This window comes from Melanaphis sacchari, unplaced genomic scaffold (assembly GCF_002803265.2).
Source record: "Melanaphis sacchari strain LSU unplaced genomic scaffold, SCAv2.0 Contig59_pilon_pilon, whole genome shotgun sequence".
Lineage (NCBI taxonomy): Eukaryota > Metazoa > Arthropoda > Insecta > Hemiptera > Aphididae > Melanaphis > Melanaphis sacchari.
In genome coordinates, this window is record NW_020271423.1 from 357,933 (window position 1) to 383,109 (window position 25,177).

The 25,177-nt window shown below is 33.4% G+C and overlaps 1 protein-coding gene across 3 annotated transcripts in view; it reads left to right on the forward strand.

The window, feature by feature from the left end:
- The first annotated feature begins 1,882 nt into the window (after positions 1-1,882).
- LOC112600015 (sal-like protein 1) overlaps positions 1,883-25,177 on the forward strand; it is an 80,625-nt gene continuing 57,330 nt past the window's right edge. For all 3 annotated transcript variants that reach the window (XM_025347145.1, XM_025347147.1, XM_025347146.1), the window contains exon 1: positions 1,883-2,671. In XM_025347145.1, coding sequence (XP_025202930.1) covers positions 2,521-2,671 — 151 coding nt within the window. In that variant the 5' untranslated portion in view covers positions 1,883-2,520. The remainder of the gene's footprint in view (positions 2,672-25,177) is intronic.

Sequence of the window (25,177 nt, forward strand, 5' to 3'; positions counted from 1 at the left end):
ATAATAATCTGGCTGTGGTAGTAAAACAAGGGATGCTAATATATAACAATGAACTACGCTGCATTATCGTATTGTGTTATCGTGTTAGTTTTGCATTTTTAATACAAAACACTTCTCGCGCATCAAAAATAATATTGTTTGAATTCTGATTGGTAGTGACCTACGAATATTTTGCGCCAAACCACCGATTTACAATATATCAATAAATGGAAATGCAGTAATTTTCGATTACAATATTGCTTTAAATTTTTTTTCAGACTGAAAATTCATTTGGTATTCAACTATGCATATTTTATATACGCATACTTAATTATGATAAAAAAAAAAACAATTTATAATACTATAATAGTTTATTATAGTTTACTATAATAGTCACAGTATTGTCGTCTCAGCTGAACGAATATGCATAAAAATTATTCTATATATTTAATACTAATCATTATATACATACGCGCTGGAACACTTTAAAATACAATTACAGTTATATACTATACTATACCATACTATTTATATAGGTATTTATGTTAGTATTTACCTATATAGTATTGTACAGCAACAACACTAAATTACAATAATAATTAGGTCAACGTAAATGGATTGATCGAATATATAATTGATTTCTCACTGCAGTGAACGCACAGTTTTTCGATTTTCGATAGTCTATTATATTCATGTGTGATCTGGTTAGATTTTCAAAAAATTCGATTTTATATCGAAATATATAAGGCTTACAAATTGCAGTTAATGTTTCGTAAATATATGTTCATCCCAGTGATTTAATTTTTAAATACCTAATCACGCAGTGGAAGTAAATAATATGTTGCTGCAAATTGAGAATAGCGTTGTAATCAATCAAAATACAAAGCATAATTATGTAATTGCTGTGAGCTTGGTTAATCGAAATGACAAAACTGTTTACTTTTTTAGACCGCTGCACAGCGTTTAATGTACACGCACTAAAACAATGAAAATAAAAAAAAAATTGTACGCGTTATGCACGCATATACCTATACATTATACATCCTCAGATCCTCTTGTAGAGCAGTAGAAACAGCAAGTATATGGTCTTACAACAGTATAATTTAATTATTACTGTAGACGTGTTCTCGGATGGCAATCATATTAATTCGTCGCGGGTGCCGCGCGCGTGAGTATAAAATCGACGGCGATCTTTATAATAATAGCCGAGGTGGCGGCGGCGGCACGCGGCGTCCGGAAATTAATATTTTCCTTCATTTTCCGCGGCGGCGCGGTGGCGGTACCGTCGCCACGGCGGCCTCCGTCGCCGCGCCGCAGTCGTCGTCGTCGGTATCGTCGTCGTCGGCGGCGGCGGGGTTCGTCATCCATTGGACGGGACGACGAGCACGCCCACCGGCCGGCCACGACCCCCACTAACCCGGCCCTCCGCCACCGCAGCCAGCTCGGCGGACACCGTGGCGGCGAGGAAAAGGCGCGCGCGTCACCACCGCCGCCACCGCCACCGACACGGACGCCGCGTCCTCGTCCGTGTTTAGTCTCGTTCGGCGTGCTTACCGGTCGGTCGGCCGCGATCCATCTCTATCGCCACAGCCCGTCTCCACCGCCGCCCTTCGGCCCGTCACCGTGCGTACCCCACCGCGCTGCCAGTACGCACGCGCAACATCGCGCTCTCGCGTCCACGGTGGCGGCGGCCGCGATCGCAAGCGCACACACACGACAAGACGACCGCCGCGCACGGGCGTCCCGGCAAAATCAGCGTAGCGATGTCCATCGCTACTCCGCTGCCGAACGAGTCGTCGTGTACGTCTCGCACGCGCGTGCAATTCGTTTTTATTTTTAAACAACGTAACATAACGGTGGTACATTATTTTATTATATTTTTATTTTTTTTTTAATTATTACGTACATTACTTTCAATTATTATTATTATTATTGTTGTTACAATTATTTTTATTATTATAATTTTCATCATTATCGTTTTGCTGCATCGGACTACCGCAGTTAAATTGTGTTTTCGTCGTTACGAGTAGCAGGTGATTTTAAACGTTTTTACGCGTCTTACATTTTTTTTATTTGTTTTTCAAATCATTGACATTTAAATAATATTTGCTAGTTTTTTTTATCGTTTAAATAATTTATCGTTTCCGTGTCCGGCGTGTACAAACTGTAACGACACCGCCAGCAGTATCGACGAGAGTTGACCGGTGCCCGGCGGTGTAGGTGCAGCCCTACCCCGACGAGATGGGTTTCCGCGATGGCGACGAATCCGAAAATGCCGCCGCATTCGGTTCGTAGTGTTCGCGGAAAATAACAGCATCATTTCTGTTGTTAGCCTTTTTTCCATCGTTTTCGGTCTTACAAAGTCCGTTTTTTAACGAGGCTAAGCCGCAGTTAGCACCACCGAAACCGAAGACACGTATTTCGGCGTAATTATTAATAACCGTCATAATCGCAATAAATACGATAAACGTAAATCCGCGCCGACTGTCATCGCGTCGTTCATTATCGTCTCCGCACAAGAGCTCCATCACCGTCGTCCGCATGTCCCGCCGAAAGCAATCTAGACCGGTCAAGGTCCTCGAGGATGGGTCAGAGGAAGAGTGCATCAGCGGTGTCTCTCACGGAGAACCAGGTGCGGCTGTCGTTGTCAACGGGCACCACGTATCTACGTCCACACGTCGATTTGACGACGGTAAGTACCTATAAATAGATTTAAATTACCCGTAATTCGTCGCCTTTGAGGGGTGGCTACTCTACCATCGACGGGGTGCGTAAGGGCCATCGTTAGGGGCACACGCACACACGTCACCAAGTACTGGTTTTCTTGTCTAGCACGAGCGCCAAATTTTTTGATATGCGCATCGATCACTCGTGTGAATGTGTGATTATTTCAGGTAGTACCTATGTACTGTTATAACTTATGTCTCCTTGTAATCGTCGTCACCGCGATAATCCGACAATCTATAAAATATATTTTTAGAAAACTAGGAATTATCAACAAACCGATTACGATTACGATCGTAAAAGTCCCTAAATATTGCAATATATTATATTAATTATTATAACATGATATCTCTAGCATACTTGGAACGCTCATTGAAATTCTCACTCTGATTAATTATGATTCTATATAATTTTATCATTTTCTATTACAAAATCTTAATAGTATTATAATATATTAATATTATATTGTACAAAAAAATCGGATGTATTTACAATATATTTTTAATACCGTACAATTACGCTAATCATCATTGATAATTTTATAATAATATTATACATTTTAAACTTGGCTCTAATATAGCTATCTTGTAAAACTTGACAAGATAATAAAGATTACTATTCCCTTAAACATTGTTATTAGTGTGTACTATTTTAATCTTTTAATCAAAACTGGTGTTTACAATAGTTGCTGGCAATACAATTCAATTGCCTTAGGTTATATTGGCATTGTATTGCTAAGTTTTATCTATATTGTATGGAATGTGATACAATATTTTAGTTTGAATGCTATGTTTTAGATAAATGTAAGAATTCGAATTACCCAAACTATTAAAACATGTAAAATTTATATTTTCACTAAATATACCCATACTCTAATCTATCCATACTTTTATCAATAAGAGATTAAAAATAAATAAATAATAAATGTTTTTTCTAATAGTTTTACATGCGACGTAATAATTATAATCACTCTAAATTAATTAATAATGTTATAATTTTTTTTTGTTTAGATAATATTAATACTAATATTTTATTTTTACTGTAGACTATTATTGTTAAACATTTCAGTAAAATAACTTCAAATGCATAAATTAATTGATTTACTATCTTGTAAAACTTTATTAATTCATGATAAATTCCACACATTTAATATTCACAGATAATTTTACTTTAATGTGACTGAATAACTTTATTAACTTATTTATAAATAGTATTAATAAATTGTTTTAGTATCTCAAAAACGACGTTATAAAGTTTTTTGTTTTACATTTTATTTTACCTTGTACAATTATTATGCCCTGTTAATTCATTATAATTCAGTTACATTAAAATTGAAAACGATAAAATGTTCCAAAAGTTATGCCGTTGTTAAAATAACTCACTTGTAAGTACAAAATTATTTTCTTCGAAAGACTTATTAAGCAATTCCGGTAGAAATTGATTGTTCAAAACTTGGTATTTAAAACAAGGTTAATTTTTCGGGATGAAATTAGACATTTGAAAATGAATGATTACTATAAAAAATTTAATTTAATACTTTCTTTTGAACAATTTGGAATATACGCACACAATATAATATTATTGTACACGAGAAATGGTTTTGAATATAAAAGACACTATCGCGTCACATATTCGTCCCTCGCATATACATTTTTATTATACGGCGGGGTGTGTATATATGAAAAACCGTTTTCAGTTTTTGTTTTATGTGTTATTTACACTATTTCTGATGCGTCCAGCGCGATGACACAATAATAAACCGGAGCGTGGTTTGGAGTTATAATAATAAAATTCGTAGTGACCACAACACGCCATATACTCGTACAAATCTCATAACATAACATACATACATATATAAATTCGCCATTCTTGTAGTGTCATATGTATAATATATATATACAAGTTTATGTATATGTGTGTGTTTGCGTGCAAGTATAAGGCGGCGGGGAGAGGACGGACGAAAATTACGACTAGGACTCGTTGAGTAAATCCATGAAAACTACTACAACTACCACTACTGCCCTGTTGTTACTGCTATTACACCCGCGTATAAGAGAGTATATAGTGTGTATAAGTCCTATTTGTGTTATTCGTCCCAAGGGCATGTGTGGTGCAGGCAGTAGTTCCGTCGCAGCGACGATGACTTTATTCCGTTCGCTGCCCGCACGCGCGCTCACACCACCCACACCCACACTCATACATAAAAGTCTGTACGGGTTTGCCAATGTGTGCGTAACGCGTGTATATTATTCTGATTTCACTGTGTTCCGGCACATGAAGTTAGTATATGGTCTACGGGGCTGCTGTTGCGGATCCTTAGCTCTTTTTCTCTCTATTTTTCTCTCCGTCTGTCTCCTCCGTAGAGTATATATATATGATGGGGGTGAGTTTTCCCACCGGGCTCGTTTTTTTGCGGACTTTTATGGATAACGCGCGACCGGTCACTATATGTGTATATTCGTATACACACAGATATATATATGTGGTGGACCTGCAGCAGGAGAGGGATAGCTATCGGTCTTTATTACAAACTATATATACACCGACTTTGTATCATATATGTTATATCATACATATATTGCTACTGCTACTCATCATATACGTTCGAACATTTATAACACGTCTTCGTTTCTGTTAGGTACTAACCTTACCGCACCACACTCCCCGTTGTTGAATACCGAATTTGTATGCTTGACGTCGGAAATGTGCCACATATATACACATTCTCCGTATAATATTTAAAATATATTATGTATATCATTTAGTTAATTTTGGTTTATGATTTATCTCATTATTTGTTATGATCGGTTTAGTGTACTCACATAATAATAATAGTTTAATAATATGTAATATGTAGGCAATTGATGTGTATTTTATTATGGTATGTTTACCTGTAATACGCTCCGAGACACTCTTACATATTATTATTATATTATATTATACATGCGCACAGCTGAACAAACCGACCGAACTGATAAAATTGTATAATAGTATTATAATGATTGTGTATGTGTATAAAGAGAAAAAAATCGATTCGATTGTTACGGACGGGGCAACTGTGACATAAATTTACATGTCCACCAAGAGCAGACCAGGGAATTTGTGGAATTATAATAATATTCATAAATCAATCAATTTCGGCGACGACCGGAGACAACAATAGTACATATAAATAGTAGCGACAGAAGAATTCCCACCGCAATATTTTTTAAATTTTAATACCAGTTTTATATAATAATAATACACGTAAAATTCGATTCGCCGACATTGTGTTTTGTTTTCACATGGTTGTGTGTTAGTGTTTATGCATGTGTGTGTATATACTATTTTAACAGTTTATGGACACGATTTCATTGAAACAACCAAGAATAAGTGTTTAAAAATCGAAATGCATTGATGCAAATAGCGTTATTTCGGTTTTGGATGTGTGTGCGCGCAAGTGTATTTTATTGAGCGGGATAATTTTCCACGTTTCCGGTGTTTCCGTAAAACAAAATAAACGACAAATTTTTTTTTTGCCCAAGACTATTCACAACAATAGAACGAAAAAAAGATATACGTGTGTGTTCGTTTTACACGTATATAGATATAGGTATATTATAAATGTATAAATTATAAATGTTTAGCGTGATGATGACTTGACGGTTTTCATTCATGAAACGTCGACGCCACCAGCAGCAGCAGCACTATTATAATAGGTTGGTACCTATAATATATAATGTACCCGCAACGCGCGTGTACATTGCGCGTCGTGAAACCAAGTAAAACGGCTCACCGGTGGAAAACCGATTCTCACATTGCTTTCTCGGAATACGTAGTACATGGTGGGGAGAAAGACGTTTAATTTTTTTCCGATAATATACATTTTATATTATAATAACTATGGGTATAAATCGTTATGTGTATAGATATATAGGTATATATATCGATCGTAGTGCGTTGTTTCCTCGCGCGCGTCGTCGTTTCATTCATAAAAGAATCGTGGGAGTTTTTTTTTCCTGCTCTAGGACGCTTATTGGAATTAAAACGCGCGCACACCGGAAAAAGGAAAAGGAGGAAAAAACGGTCTTTAAAAAAAATAATAATAATATTACGCGCTGCCGCCGCCGCCTAAAGACATTACCTATAACATATAATATAGGTATATCGTACTACTCGGCGGCAGCACTGTAATATTATTATTATTATTATTATTATTATTATTATTAGTATGTTTTGTATATTTTATATCGGTATATATAATATATTTTTTATATTTTACTACAACTATTACTATTATTACTAGTACTACTAGTACTAGTGTCTACCGACCGACAGGTCGGCCTACCGCGCGGCGCGTACCTATGGTTTGTTTAACAACGGAGACAACAGAAAAACGCGTCTGTACGTATACCGGTCACGCACGGATCTCGTCTACGACGTCGGAAATCGATTACATTTCTCGCGATGTATAGTAGACGCAAGACGGCGGTCGCGCCAGTATTCTACCTAAATCCTCCGCAAGATCACCAAAGACGATCCAATATTATGATATATACGTATAGGAATATAAACGGCCGGATATGTATATTCAGAAGAAAACTCTTAACCGTTGATAACCACAATTTTACATTTATTTTATTAACCGCTGTAGTCCTCGCTTCCGCATCTGTTACCTTGACGGTATCTGCTGTGTTAACGGTAGTTAATTAACAATGACACTATTATTAATATTATATACCTATAACGTAATACCGCGTGAAATTATTCCATACATACTTACGTTTTCTACTGCTGTCGTCTCATCACCGCGATATAGCTGTACAAATATATTTTATATATATAAATATAGTATATATAAACAATGGCATGGCTATAGCGGGAGGCGATGACGTGTGTTACATTTTAACTAAGTTTCATTTTTAAGTGTCTGTTTGGATCAATGGGTCTATAATTGATTAAAAATAATTAACGACGACTCACCTTACAATATCGTTTTAAGTTTGAGTAATTATAGTAGTATTTACGCGTTTGTCACACCTTTAGCTTACAGTTCTCTCTTAATTCGCGATTATCATAAAATCGTATGTAGTAATTAAACACATAAATAAACCTTCCTATATCTATGTTTCTTGGCCGTATTGTAGTACTATAGTAATAATAGTAAAAATTTAAAATAATGTCATCGTGGTTGAAATTAGTGTTATTAAAATAGAAAAACATTAGGTATTATTAATTTAGAATATCGTTAATATTATATTGTGGGGTATTGTAATAGTTTGCAGGGTTGAAAAATAAATAAATAATTGCGGGTTGCTACCGTGCGTATAGGCTCTTGTAAATCGATTTACTCATTTCATTAGCTGCTGCTGCTGTTGACGAATAATGTACTTAAATATTACATAGATATTATGTTTTAAGATGTATATCATTAAAACGTATAGCATACTCAACCTATATTTTTTTAAACAGTGCTTTAGAAAATAATTATTAAAACGATTGTACTTGTCCATATTAAACAAATAATAATTCTTTTATTGTTTCTAAGATATAACAAATGAATGTCAATCTTGTATGGTGCATTAATTTTAACTGAGTATTACGACAATTCGTCACGCAAATCAGAATTTGGTTAGATTTTTGTTTTCGTTCAATTTTATTTCTAGATGAAGGCACATACATAATATTTCTAAAACGTACTTGGTATGCAATTAATTAATTTATCAAATAGTAGTTATGGATGCCTTTATAAGTATATAACATAAAATAAGTACTCTGTGTATTTATGCTCACAATGCCATCGGCCAATCCAATTATGTGTAATTGAAATGGAAAATGAAAAAAAAAACTGGCTTCCCATTGCTTTATTTATTCGTTTTATTTCTACGTAACTTCTCAATAATTTATCATATGTATATATGTATATAATATATATATAAGTGTGTGCGTGTGTCGATTTAGATATATGTATTTATATAGGTAGGGATCAATATAGAATTTCTTATATATATATGTATATATAAAAAAACACTTTGATTAACGAGTAATATACATGTTTTATTTTACGAGAACAATGATGGTGCTCACATTACAATAATAAGTGACGAGATCAATACAAACGTAGAGTGTTCCTGGTATTGTTATTATTAGGTAACATCCTCTTGTGGTAGAAATAGGTAGGCGTTTTGTTTCGATCTTCGAATTTGTAAAATATTTAAAAATTACAGTTTTTAACAATTTTTTACTTTTTGTTCACGCAACACTTATTCATATATTTTACCAGATTTTAAAACCGTAATAGAATTATCGAGGTCAAATAGTTTATAAATGTGTGTATTACCTGCTGTAGGTTATATAGATTGTTATGTATTATAATATCGAAAGACGTTATTCCAATTGTTGCCGATCGCACCACAACACGACAATGCACGCTGCCCCGCACAGCTAATGCAGGTTCCGATGACAATACTCGCGTATTTTACAAACGTACCTACACGACGTGTCTATTATTCGAATGATAATAATAATAATAATAATAATAAATAAATAATATTATAATGGTGAGAAAACTGCGCACACGACATATCTGCAACGTGCCCCGTCGACCTCGTTTGTCGGCATGCCTTTTCGAGAAAAAAAATGTGTATAATGTATATAACTCACGCCTCCCCGATACTTATAATTCTACGTATACGATAAAATATATTATAAAATTATTGTCTCAACTTGGACCTTTTTTACCAGTCTATAGTCTCTACAGGTACTTCGCATTCTAAAAATCATATCACAGGCAAAAGATATTAGATATATTAAATTTTACAACATTTTTAGCAGTTTGAACGATTTTAAGTCTTTTTCTGTCTTGTTTAATGTACCTGTTTACAAATATTAATATACAAACTATCTACATTAATCCACTTTAATAAAATAATTATTTTAAATAATTAAATATATCTTAATTAATACATAACAATAATGGTTAGAATCTTAGAGATAACATTACATCTGACATACATAATATTATTTGTTTAAAATCGTTATTAGAATATTTATTTTTTTCTCAATCCCGCTAAAATTAACGTTATTTGCACATGTCGGTATACTAGGCTATTTCTTCGGTCAAAAATTAGTGTCGGTAAAAAAAAAATTCATATTGACGATCCAGATGAAAAATTAAACTGGCTCGTTGTGTTTGACGCGTACCTACTCTTGCATCACTCTATATATGGGTATACCTATTACGAAAATAAACAATAATAATAATATAAAATAACACACAGGGCGTATGATGATGGCGTACAACAATAATAAACAGCTTTTGTGCGCGTGCGTATAAGGTACACGAATGGTTTATGCAAGACAACGGCTGTCGTTGAGGAGATAAGTGAGGGAAGGGATGGATGGCGTCGAATTTACATGAGCCTCGTTTTGCTTAATGGACTCGAAAATTATACGTATATATATTATACACGTGGGGGAAAGGAAAAATAAAGGAAGAAAGGAAGAAAGAAAAAATGAGACGCGGTGACAGTGTGCACGGGGAAGGAAAGGGGAGACGACGATTTCGCGAAACCGTTCCTGCACACCGCCGCAAGGCTGATGATGTAAAATGACATTTATCGATAGGGAGGAGACGCGCTGCCGCCTCAGAAACGATGGCAGTCGCTTGATAATAATAATATTATAATGTATTACACTGCGAGCGCATTTTCTCTCCGTCCGTCCGTTATAGTCGTTTTCGTCGTACACGTACATTGAATATTAAATTGTAATGCTAATTTAATCGCTTCCTCCCGTTTCCCGTAATTCGTATCGTAAATAACACAAAAATAAAATATTTATGATGGATAAAAATCGCATGTTCCTGGTACCAAACGAACGCTTCTTTAAAAAAAATAATAATATAATATCGATGACGAAATCTCTTTATACACTGCCGCCATCTCAGAGTTTTTTCGTCTTTCTTTATTTCTCGAATCCATTGTAGCGCAAATTATTGTGAAACGCGTGATCATCTGTCACCAATAAATTGTCGTGAAAAGCCGCCGTCACTATAGTATATTTAGGTACCTGTTCAACGTTGCAAGTGTTTCTTTTTTCTTTTCTTTCCAGGTATGTAATTATATCAAAATTAAACAAATTACGAGACATAAAACAACTACATGGGTGCTCTAAACACATTGTCAGTAGGTGTAGACGTTATTGACTTGACAAAAAAAAATAAAACTCGTTGAATTTCCATCGCCAAATTTAATTTCAGCGTTTTCTACTAAATAATTTACAAAAAGATTACTAATGTATATTAATGCTAAAACAATTTTAGTAATATCGTTATTTATTGTATACAGTATATTATTCTACTTGGAAAGTTTCCTAGACCATTATGGGCTTAACGTATAATGTATACAGATTTTGGCATTTAATATAGCTTAAAATTATCGAGGCGGAATTTTCAGAACCAAAAAGCTCAATTTCCACGAACGCGTGCTACAATTTGATCGATGATATTAGCCTCTATAGTATATTTTACTTATGTCAAGAGAATCAAAATATTATACCTACATTAAATTATTACTTTTATGAATATATTAAACGATAATATAATTTAAATTACAATAATAACTTTTATGGCATAATCTAATCGATTTTGGTCTGGAAATCTATATTTGTTAGTATATAATATTTTTGTAAGATATATTATTACTTATTAATGGTGTTTAGCCTATGATATTTTAATAAATCATAATATCTGACAATATTGAGTATGGTATTATCGTTTTATGAAAAGTACATAAATTTAATTTGTCCTTGTTCCTTTGCTGCCAAACTCTGCGTTTGGCGTTTGTGACAGTTTTACACAACTTAATTTCGCGTGCTAACATTTTATTGTTAAATTTATTTTATTTTTTTCTTGATAAAATATAGAAACATTTTTAATTTAATTAAAATATACCTACAGCGTATAATTATTATCATAACTATGGTATGACAATAATTCCATAGATGTTGTATGTACCTATATACATTAATTATTAATATCTTAAAAACGTAGATAATATATCCGTATCAAGTATTACGTGTTAATGATATCACATAACCTGTACTGTTCGTTATAATAACATTCTCAAAATCAGACGCGTCACAACTGCATCGGTATAATTCATGTTATGATGGGTAATAATAATTAATAATAATCATTGCGAAGTCCTATAAACCGTTCCCCCTGCACTACTCACAGCACAATCACAATCTGCACGTTCATGTGCATAAAATACGCCTACACACGCCAAACCAATTAGTCGTTCTCGAGTCTGTATTCTACCTATATATCTATGTATGTATTGTATATATAAATAAATATTTACTCGATTAAGGGTTGACTGTATATTCGTCCGTACTTATTATACGTATGTAATATCCGAGTGCAATTTAATAAACGAACCTCTGGCACGTTTTTCCTCGCGTTGAAAATAAAATATTTAATGAAAACTCGTTTATTACCACGACTACATCTCGTTATATACAGCGCGTATATAATAATATATACGTAATACGTATTGCGCGGGCCAATATCATTAAAAAATAATAACACTAATAACGGTAATGTTTTATTTTTATATCGACTTGACTTTATATATACTACTATATAGCATACCGCACACTTATAATGCGTCCTACCATATATAAAATATAATGTTTCGTGGTATGTTATAGTAAATATTGAGTTAGACACCGCCTCCGATATAATATTCTATACATATCGGTATTATTGTCGTTATCATTATTATTATTATTGTTAATGTTACTGTTGTGATGTTGTGTGGGTGAAGTATACACCAACTATACGTGAAACAATACACTCCACGGTTTCGTGGTTATAACGAGAGTTATAACACTATTACACATTTTTCACTATTCGTGACGGCGGCACCACCCTGCTACGGGTATATATATATATATATATATATATATTTATATAAATAATATATATACATACGAACGTGTGATTTACTCGCGCCTGGCACGCGGTGCTGTGTTTCAATAATAACATATCCCATTTCTACACTCGGAAAAGCTAATAAAAAGCTACTGCCACTCGTCGTGTAATACACACACACCTCACTGTGTATATACCTGACTCCGCCACTCTCTGCCGCTCGTACATCACTTCCACGCCCAGAAAAGTTAATCACTATTTATTTTCATTTGACGATGAGAAATTCGTAGCTGGCTTTTATATTATTATTATCATTACTATTGCTATTAGTATTAGTATTATTATCGTTTTGCGCGTTTAAACTATTGTTGTGCCGCAGGTGCCTCTGCGTTCGTGTCTCTCGCAATGTATACTACTATACGCCGTGTTATAACTACCTACCTATTATATACACGACTCGATGAGACTTAATTAATTTTTGTGTGCTTACCCACTCGTCTGATTGCGTGCTCCGTTCTAATGGCCCGCGCGAAGAAAGCTCATAGTTATAATATATACATCAATAATTCGTGTTATATATGCACACACACCGCTGTTAAAGACATTAAATTGTTACTATTATTATGACTATTAAATGTTGTATCACCCATACAACCGCGATATCACGTACTCACGAATTCACCGCTTCCAGGTCACGAGTGTATAATATTTTACGTAAACCAAAAATTATATTATCATACAATATTTCTGACGCATTGTCGTCGTCTACAGCAATAACAGACGTGATAAAAACTATACACTTAATTTTATTTAATGATTTAATCCCACCGTTTTGGCGTAGGTACACGGAGAAGCGAGAGTTCCGCGTCATATTAATACCTATATGTATAGACGGTTTTACAGTATTTACATATAATATAAATTGTCTGTGAATATTTGTAGTATATTTTTATATTATTATTATTATTATTATATTATCATACACACGCAGGATATGAAAAAAATCTCGGCCGCCGTATCTCATAATGGTAGTATAATAATATATTTTATAACTTTTAGAGATCCACGAATAATAATAATAAAAAAGTGTAACATAAACGTCATGAGTATTGTGTAGGTACATGGAGGAGGTACCCGCCATGAAAAGACCTTGCGCCGATCGACTATAGAATTATAATATGTTTATACGTCACAATATATTATAATGATGTTATAGTATGGTAATAAAAAGTAAAACATGAGTTTTCGTTTAAAAACGACATATTTATTTTTTAATTACTTTATTTTCATTTTTAATGGCACCTGTATCTGTCAGCCATTATTGTCTCCTGGTTTGGTATGAAACAAGTATATAATCGAACAAGACTATACGTTATGGTATTTTGACTAATTTAGGTATCAAAAGTAGATCGATTGTCCGATGATATTTTTTATTAATTCCTGGTTTACAGCAGGAACTATTACACCTATTAGACGGTTTTGTTGAACTTTGTGACTTTGCAACTAAAATAAATTCCCACTTGTACTAAATTCGGTATAAAAAAAATTTTCTATGTGAAAAATTTTCTTTGTGTTATACACATTGCCACGTTTCTTTTATTAATGCGTTTCATTTTTAAATTATTTAATGACTTATAAATCATATAGACGATTTATGCGTTTTTATATTATTATTTTATTATATTTGCGTCGTGTATATAAATTTAGACATACGTGCAGATGAAAAATTTGTTAACCGTTTATACTTGCTCGCGTGTTATAATATATGGTGTATAGCGTATAAAAGTCGTTTTCAACATAAAATTATTTTAATTTTTTTTAATACCCACACGCGTATAATAATATTTATTGTAATAATTTATGTAGCGACGTGTGGTTATTTTTATAACGTGTTGATTTAGATGTAAATAAACTATGCTTGATCGCTAAGTTAAAATCGTACACGTTTATAGTTCGGTCGGTGTTGGCGAAACGGTCGTTGCTAGAGGTTCGTGATTTGCAGATCTTATGAGTGAAGTTGAACTCAATGACAATAGAGGTGGTGGTTCCACGGGCACATTTCATAATCGTAATAATTTTATTTCTTTTCACCCGTTTATCACTATAATTTAATATTTTAATTTTCGGTCGTAGGGATATGGTTTCATCATTTATGTATAATAATAATATACATGGCGCAAGTATAAACGTATCATCGACCGATTCATATTTACTGATATTTTTAAAAACAACCAACTCTACCACTATAACCTGTCCAATCATGATAACACGACGATTACAATGTAGTATTATGTCAAAGTAAATGCGCATTATACCGCATCTAATCTAAACACTTAAAACTTGTACTACCGCCGCCGCTAACACAATGCCGAAGAATAGAGTCAATAATTCAACTTGCCGCGCAGCGTCGAAAAAGTTAAACAGAGAAAAGTAGTTAAATAAAGAGAGAGAGAGATAAATAGAGGAAACGAAACTTAATAAATAAATAATACCTAATAATATTCGTCTGTTATTAACGTTGATCACGAACGCAATCATCGCGCGCAATTTGTTAACAACAACGCCCCTTCGTACACGCGGTCCGTTTCATTTATAATTGTTATTATAATTCGAGCAACGTATACACACACACACACACACACATGTCATGATTATCATGATCACTGCACTTTTCTAGCGTAACTATTAGTTCAGGTAAAAACCGACGCGCGCACACGCACACACGCACTGTAACAATACTCGACTTACACGATTTAAGAATATTGCGCTGCACTTTCTCTTTGCTCGCTGCAATAATTCCCATCGCTGACCGATTGTTTTGAACACGGCACTATTACCGTGTTCGATATTTTAATCCTTTCTTTTAAAGCCACGGCAATATAATAATGATATATAATACAAACATCATTCAGATTCTATTTCGCAGCAGTTACTATACAAATATTTAATACCGATTGCATTTCTTTTTTTTTTTAATACGAATCGAACACTATACTTCCCCGTGACAATAATAATAATATTATATAAAAATTCGTTCTGCCTTACCCGCGGTGGCGAAAAAAACCTCACAGGTACCTTATAATATCATAATATTATATTGTATATAGCCTCTCTCCTCGCGCGCCGCGGTGATCGGCACTGCATAGTAGTGCTGATTTCCAATAACCGTGACAAATTTTAATTAATATAGTTAACGGACATTTTCTGTGTGTAAAAACAAAGAAAAAACACGGACTGGAAATTTACGAAAACCCGGGTTTATTGGTCCGTCACGATCGCTACATAATATCTATCTATCTACAAATATAATATTGTGGCGATAACTATTCCGTCGGTGCACATAGTATCCAATTATGTCGCACAAAATTATTACGTAATAATAATTATTATTATAAAACAATTTATATATTTTTATTTATTTAAGAGTTTTGTTGAATTTTTGCTAACAGTCACAACTGATTAAAAAAGAAATATTTTTAAAATTGATATTTAGTATTATGTACACGTACAGTGTAAGAAAGATATGTGAAGAACATAAATTAATATGAATGGATTTAAATGGTTCTATACACTTAGGACTATTACAGTAATATTTATATGATTTTATACTCAAAAATAAAATTAATTATCGTAATTATTAACGAACTGATAATGTTTTTCAAATATCTTTCAAGAAGGTCAGTAAATCACCAATGATGATGGACGATAGTAATTTATGCTGGTTTGTAAGCAACTGTCCCGAAACCATTCAAAAAAATCGATTTGCGCTGTTAATATAATCACATTAATATATTTAAATATTATATGTGTGTGCGCGTTAATATATCTTGAAGCTGGGTGGGCCTTTTAGGCGGGTCGGACGTCTTAATGTCTGACAGCTGTGATGAATCGTCACGTTCCGAAAACGATTTTAATCAAAGCTCGGTTAACCAGTAAAACTTAATCAACACCGAAACCGGTGCCCCTATTTTTCTCGTACAATATTTACTTACCTTAGCGTCTGCTGCATCAATATAAGCTCGAAAAACAGACTTTCTTAGTCTCCTCTCCACCACCATCATCTCAACTCAACGAATAAACTCTGATGCTATATTTTTAAGATCCCGTAGTAACCCTATAGCCTATAATAAGACATATTATGTTGTGAATAAAATGTGTAAAATTAGTTTTCACGAGCTAATATGTTGACGAATCGGTATTATAATCGAAAATAACGATTTATAAAATAATAATACTGTTACTTACTATCATTGCTTAGTGCATAATACAATATAATATCGCTATAATCGCGTTTCCCGTCGATTGTTCGCTTTGTGCCGGCGACAACATCGCATAATTTTTTAACAATATCGTACCGAAAATTAAGCGACTCGCGTATGTAATTTGTTTTTATTACGTTTTAAATCAACAATGCGCGTATGTGTTTTATATTATAATATGCAAATTGATTTAACGCGTATCATTTTTATGTTTTTTAATTACGTCCATCGTATATGTACGCGTTTAATGTAGACCTAATGCGTGCGCTGTTTATTATATTATTATAATTATAGTGGCTTTAGTCGTCTCTTTGTTATACCCATGTGTGTGTGTGTGTGTGTGTGTAATAATTGTTAAAATAAATAATGGTGATATAGCGCGGTCACTGCTGCCGGTCGGCCCTCCATGGAGAAGGGTGGGTGGAATAAATAACACGTTTAATATATGGAAGAAGATATGCAAATATTTTTAGTAACAATTAACGTGTCATGTAGTCCTTTATGCCGTCTAATATCTGTGTACATATTATTGTACTTATGTAACACGGACGTTACAATATCACGAAACGTAGTTACTAGGCCGGTAAAGTCTTACAACAACGACGCGCTTGCCGGAAATGCGCGATTATACCGAGAGCGGGCACGGAATGTGCATTATAATATACGCGCGCGCGCGTGTATGTGTGTGTGTGTGTGAGAAACAGCGAAAGAGAGTGAGCGAGAGGAGTGTGTGCACTTTATAATAAAAATTATATACGACAATACTTCATAGTAATAACAGTAACAGCAGTAGTGGTGGTGGTATAGTAGTACTATAGTACTAGTAGTATTAATAATAATAGTAATAATAATAATAATAGTAATAGTAATAGTAGTAGTAAAGTAGCAGTAGTAGTAGGTATATACTATATAGTATAATATAGTAGATAACACCATACACACACACAATACCAATCCGGTTTCGTTATTACCCCTCACCCTCCCGGACACGGCGTTGCGCGTATTCCGTATAATACTCATTTTCGTTTTCAGCGCGCGCAAGAATACACACAACATATCCATTGTTCAAACGTTTAGATTAATTTAGAATTTACGTGTACTTCCTCTTTCGGAGCCAATTTGCATTTAAACACAATATGCCATTAACGCCGCCGTAGACGAACGACACATAATTTGTTCAATTACACAAAACTACTCGCAAGACGATTATCGTTTTGCCCATTCCTGTGTTCACGTATATTATAATATACGCTGCTTATTAATTTCGACAATAAATAATGTGCGCGCGCACTGCGACGATGACGATAATAACTAACCATAATACCTAATAATAATAATAATTATTATTATTATTATTGTTGCTATAGTCATAATAATGTATACATCCACGAAGGTGGTGTGTGTGTACATAGGTAACCACTACTCGCCCACCACACAAAAAAAACTGCTCGTGCAAATCTATTCCTATTGAATATTATTCAGCTCCCCGTTAATTGTCCCATAATCATCATCATCATGTCTTTATCGTATCCGTTTTTTATTATTATTAGGATATGAGTATTATATATTATATTATTATATGTTATGGTTGCGGCGAATATTAGGACAAAAGCCATAAAACGGCGGTCGAAACAGTCGTATATTTTAATTTACGACTAGCGTGTGTGTTTATATAGGTATATACAGTATACTTAATAGACATGATTATTATACAGGTATTGGTATTCAGCGCGTATCTGCAGTATAATAAATGTATATATATTTATTTATTATATGCCCATACGTAAAATAATACTTGAAATATTATATAATATATTATTCTACTACACACGCGCGCCCGTGAATTAATTAAGAATTATTTCGGTTTTTATCGAGGGGTTAGCACATAAATGACTCAACAACGATCATTTGGACTTAAGATTTTCTTGAAGAATATATTATAGGCATTTGGATTTTTCTTCCAGCGTTTAATACGTAAAATAATATATTAATTATTATTAATTCGTCTATCATTAGCATAAGTATTATGAACGTCATTAATAACATTAATTTATATTAAAATATTTCAACTATTATACTTTTTATTTTAAAATCAAATAAAAGTAATAATGAAAAGCGGTTAAACTTGTAATTCGGCGAACGGCAAATATTTAATTCGAGGGAATACTTCTGCTTAAAGAGTGACACAATAGTCAATAGTATATTAGTATATAATATCTAAATATGAATAAATCTTATTTATAGATTCTTATTCGATTAATAAACTTAATCGTTTTCACAACTTTTATAATGACTCACAGCCCACAGGTTAAAGGGTTTTTTAGGATTTTAAAGAAAACCGGGATTTAACTGAACTTAAAAAATCCAAAATAAAATATTTTTAATTTTATGAATATGATTTTAAAAATTCGTTACATTTGAATTTAATAATAGTATGGTTTAGAAGAAAATCATTGTATACAGGTTGGTACAAAGCGATTTCTTCGATTTTATTTTGGAAATTTGTCGTTTATGGTTTTATGTAAAACATGACTGTAAATTTTCGTGTATAATAATATTTACACACTGCCCCTCAAAATCTTAAATATCTCAATTGCAAATACATTAAACTATATAATATTACAGTTAATTATGCATGTCGCATGTATTATAATCGTAATATATAATATATTTATTTAAATTTACTTGTATACGAATTTTCACCGCGTCTTACCTATATACACGTAAAGTATATTATTTATACATATAGATGTACTTCGTGGTAATCTCTACGTTAACGCTAGCAAAAAATTTAAATAAACAACTGATATTGCAGTTGTTTATAATAAGAATACACACACACGAGAGGAGTACTTCTCTGTATAATAAATGTCGTCGCGCCGTCGACGCGTCAACTGCTGGCTGCTGCTGCGTCCGTGGATCGCAGCTGTACCCCCGTGTATATCTATTAACGATATTATAATAATATTATAATCTCACTCCGACGACGGCGACGACGCGATCGTTTTTCATATTGCCGCTTCGCCCCACCCGTTGGTCGTCGTCGCACAGATTCCATTAAGTTTTATAACTGTCTCTGCACACAAACGTTTTAATATTATACAATCTGCGTCGCCTTGCATAATATTATATTTTACACTCTCGGCGTTTATATATATATATATTTATATTTAAACGTATTATTACAGTTGTTGTTTACGTATTTTAATAGTCTAAAAACGTATTTACATCTGAACCACCCTTGTGTTTACTACCCCTCGGGCGTCTGGGTTTGTAGGAGCGAAGAGATGTCGCGGTTCAGAGTTTAGTTTCAGTCTACAACTACAGGTTGCAAACCGTTCACGCAAAATTATATAATAATATTATACCAACATCAGCGCGACGTGGCGGCTATACTATATACCTATTTACTACTTTTCAACCAAATCAATTTTTGTATAAACGTATCTCACGATTATGATTTCTATCATTTAAAAAAAAAAATTTGTTTATTATATATGTAAATAATTATTGAATGCGTTCTTAGTTTCTTTGACAATATACCACGAAATGCTGCATTTAAAAATGCTAACCATACTTATTACAGATTATTATTAAATCGTTATTGCTTGTGAATATCTTGAGTTATTAATTACATTTATATTGCTTTAGACAATAATCTCATTTTCTCTCTCTTTCATCTTTCTTATTCAATTTCTTCCGTATTTCCAAAGACCTAACTCGTGTAATATAATAACATCCACCTTATCGTGCAATACCACTGCTAGCTAGTATCTAAACTTATTATTATTATTACTGCAAAAGTCGGCCGCGGCACCTGTACGTATAAGCTGTGTATATAATGACGCACACGTCATTAAATACCTACCTGATATTATAATCTATACGGTTTCGTCACAACAAAGTAAAACCGGCCTCGTTCGTATTATATCTATACAGTGATTTGGTCAGTAGTTATTGTTGTATAAATTATATGTAAAGCCAAGCACGCGACCTGAACGTCCGAGTACGTTGTATTTCCAATATTGATATCTCGCACACGCTATACAATTATTATTATCGACAAAATCGGTCGTCACATGCGTTCTTGGCAGCGCAACGATCGGTATCGTATTTTCCTATACGAAAATAAAAGTGGTTTTGGTTTATATCGTAGAACGCATCGAGTCCAACAAACTGCGTACTGTATATACGACAAAATCCATACAAAATTATTATGAAGGGGTAAAATAAAAAAAAAGATGATGATATAATAAATTACTGTGTGTCTATGTATATAGGTAATCATTATTGAGTACACAGAAATGCGATATCCGATTATAATATTGTGTAACGTATATATTATTATATGCTACTGTTATAATTACACATGTGTCTCGCCGGTCCCCGTACACTATACTATATTGAGTGTACTGTAGCGTTTCGCGACTGCAGCTTGACCGACACACTGATACGTAACTGCAGAATGATTTTACGTCCGGCTGTTTCGCGTCCGGTTCCGTCTTCGCTGATTAGCAGTGAACCGTGTTTCGTTCCAGATTAGGTAATTAATTATATCTTATGTTATCACCACGTGTATGGGGACATAAACAAATTCGAAATTAATTTTTTTTCAGTTGAAAAAAATCTCGTTTTTACCTTTGAAGGCACTCAGCTAATGTTTTGTACGCAGAACAAAATAATTGTTTTTAAATAAACATTTCACATGACTTTTTCATTTTTACGGATGTCCGGTTGATTTTGAATTTTTCTACAATTGCTATGTCTGCGTACATCATTGCCGGCACACCTTAACTAAATATGATAATTGTAATACATAAAATATACTAATGTGTTTGACGCATTCTAGTGTTTATCAATCTGTTTGAGTCGGTCACATATTTTAATCATCAGTTGATCAATAATTTAAATCGTATTGAATTTACGCGATGCAATATGCTTTATATACAAAAAACGATGTAGGCGGTGTCGTTCAGATTTTGTCCAACGATAGAATATCATATTATTATAATAGAATCACAGCCGTCGAATAATTTCAATTGGTTTTCTTTCCTAAATATAAACGATACGAAATTGAATTATATTATTTTGCACCGTCATCATCGTACGCCGTAAAAAAATTTGGATTGGCATCATTTTTATCAGTCCAACGAAGGGAACACACACATTCACTCGTACTCACGCTAAAAAACAATTGAATTTATACAAAATCGCTCATGTTCAATTACGCGCGTGGAGTGCGGGCTTACAGCAGAGGAAACAATACCCATTACCTACCCGCAGGGCAATTAATAACAGCGCTCATTTCGAATTCACGGTTCGCGAGTATCGAATCGCCTATTGTTGTGGCGAACAGAAAAAAATAAAATATAATAATAATAACGAAAACGATATCTATGATAATTTTTTAATACGATAGGTACACCGTTATTCCGTTGCGTATAATAATACATTTTTTAAATAATATATAACATAATATGGATTCACGACAATTGAGCGCAGACAATTGAGCGCGTGACAATTGAGCGAAGACTATTGAGCACACGACAATTAAGCGCTCCGAAAATTAAGCGCTAAGACAATTAAGCGCAATATATAAAAAATAATAAATAAATAAAAAATATATTATAATAAATTTAAGTCATAGAATGATTAATAATATTATATCTGAATACAAAATGTCAAACAAAAAATGTATAATAATAATTTAAAAAAATAAAAAAGTAGGCATAGTATAATTTATAATACATTATGAGCCAAGTTAAACTATTAAATATTTTGAGCAATGCCTTTTAAAAACTCTTCAGTTGATCTAGAATGAAATTGTTCACAAATATTTTTTATCCTTAATCCTGAATCTTTGTATTTTTTTTTTCTTGGTTTTGGTTCATTACCTGCAATAAATTGATGAATTCTCACGCGATTCAACTTTTCCTCTTTTTTTAGAGCGTCGATAAATTTCCAAATTGATGGATGAACTGCATTTAAAATTGATTTAAATGAATTATGCCATCCTTCAATAGCATTGTTGGTCCTTGGTATATCATTTTTAATCAACTCATAACAGTTCCATAATTTTATAGAAAACTTTGGAGACCTTCGTTGCCTGTTACGACTTATACGACCTATCCACGTGTCTTCGAAATAATCTAAGAAAGGTGTTAATATTGTTTCATGTTCTATATAAAAATCAGTTTGTAATTGGTCTTCGAATGCAGTAATAACAAACTCTGGAGGAACATATGCTAATGCATTTAACATTTTAATATTTAATGCAAACTCGGAATTTTCACGGTATTTTATGGCAAGTCCTGTGTTTTGAATATGTCTCCATATAGATTGACAAAAGTGGAAAAAACAGCCATTTATTTCTGTTTGAACAGATTTATTTATAATTTTATCATTTCGTGAACAGCAGTTAGTAAAATATTATAGCGCTTAATTGTCGCAGTGCCCAATTTTCCCCGCGCTCAATAGTCTTCGCCCAATTGTCTTCGCCCAATTGTCTGCGCTCAATTGTCGCGCGCTAAATTGTCGGGACACCACATAATATAATTGATTTATTGGGAATCAATTCGAAAAGTTTATACTCGTATTCCTTTCATAAGCGTTTTTCGCTCTTCTTTCGATATTAAACTATGCTTTAACATAGTACGGAAAAATGTATCTTGTGCGATCCTGCGGTGATATGATAATATAACACTATGCGATTACTGAAAACAAAATGCGTACAGGCCGTATAGCTACGTTACTCGGTCGCGTAAAAATCGTTTCTGCTCTCCTCGTAGTTGGATTAATACTTTGAAACCATACTTGGAAAATAAATAACAACGACCACGATAATATAAAAGAGTTAGTGGATTTTTTTTGTGAATGATTTGATATCAATTACCACATTAATATATTATATAATATAATTTATCTTGAATCTTGATAAAAGTTCGAAAAACTTGTGACATGTTATAAAAAAACTGTACTCCAAATATTTCAATCGTTTTATGAAAATTTGTTTTTTTTTTTGTTTTTCACATACGCGCGACGATGCAATGATTCTCTTTGACAAACACAATAACTTTTAGATTCATATTCATATGTTTTAATTTCATACTTAATAGTATATAATGATTAAACGTGTCAATATATGTCTACATTTAATAATTATATTCAAATGTTAGATCACCAAAATTATACAGCTTACGTTGCAAGGTAGTTAGTAGCTTTGTATCAGCCTATTACGCGGCTCGCATATATATAGTGTGACTGTAATAAATTACAGTATTATTACAATGATATATTATCATATTCTGTTACAAGTTTTGCAGCCTCTCTTACCCGTTGACCTACGACGATCTATGGTATCTGCGGTCGTTTTTACATTATATATTCGACTCACCACTACTGATGAGTACTCTTGGCATCCATCGTTCGCTTCGCAAACATTTGATTCGAAAACGTAAAGCAAATGAAGCGAAATCGTTACGCGCTGCCGTCGCTGTAAGTGAGAACGAGCGGCGTATTATATTTATAAGGCTCGTGACTTTGTATTTATTTATTTATTATTATTACTATTATTCCGAACTGTTTGGAATTAATTTTAAATATTTTACTACCACCACCGCAGCCACCGCGCGCGTATTATAATATAGGTATAGCATATAAAACGACCGACACGACGACGGCGCGACTCGTGTTGTTTGCTAACACATTTAAATAATAGGGTGTTTTGCCGCCGCCGACTGCCGACGCGATATTCTTGTTACCTCTCGCAAAAAAAAATAAAAAAATATTCCGAATTTAAAAACGCTTTTTTTCCCTTCTCGTTTCTTTGTCTTTGTTGTATTTAATTCGATAATATTCAAGAGCGGACGGGGCTGTCGGGGGCCACCGCAGCCTCCGTGGTATTGACAAAGCCAATTTATTGCCTTCGCATATATCTCTACCTTCGGATTTTTTTTTTCGTCTTTAAAACAACACGCGTGAATAAAACAAATCCAAATGACATTAATCAGACACTGTATATATATTTATATAAATTACGATTATTTTAAAATCTAATTTTTCTCACACACGTTATTTATAAATTATAATATTGTAATATATTCACATGATGCAGTCGTATCGGTTGTACGCACGTGCACGAAACTATGTTACACTGCCGTCTTATTAAGGTGGTCGTGTTTTATACATACATACCATATTATAATACGCACGTCATGTGATGTCCCTGGGAAGAATATATGCATTTACCCGCCGCACATAATGACCCGAAAAGTAAACTGCAGGTCGGCCATGAATTTCT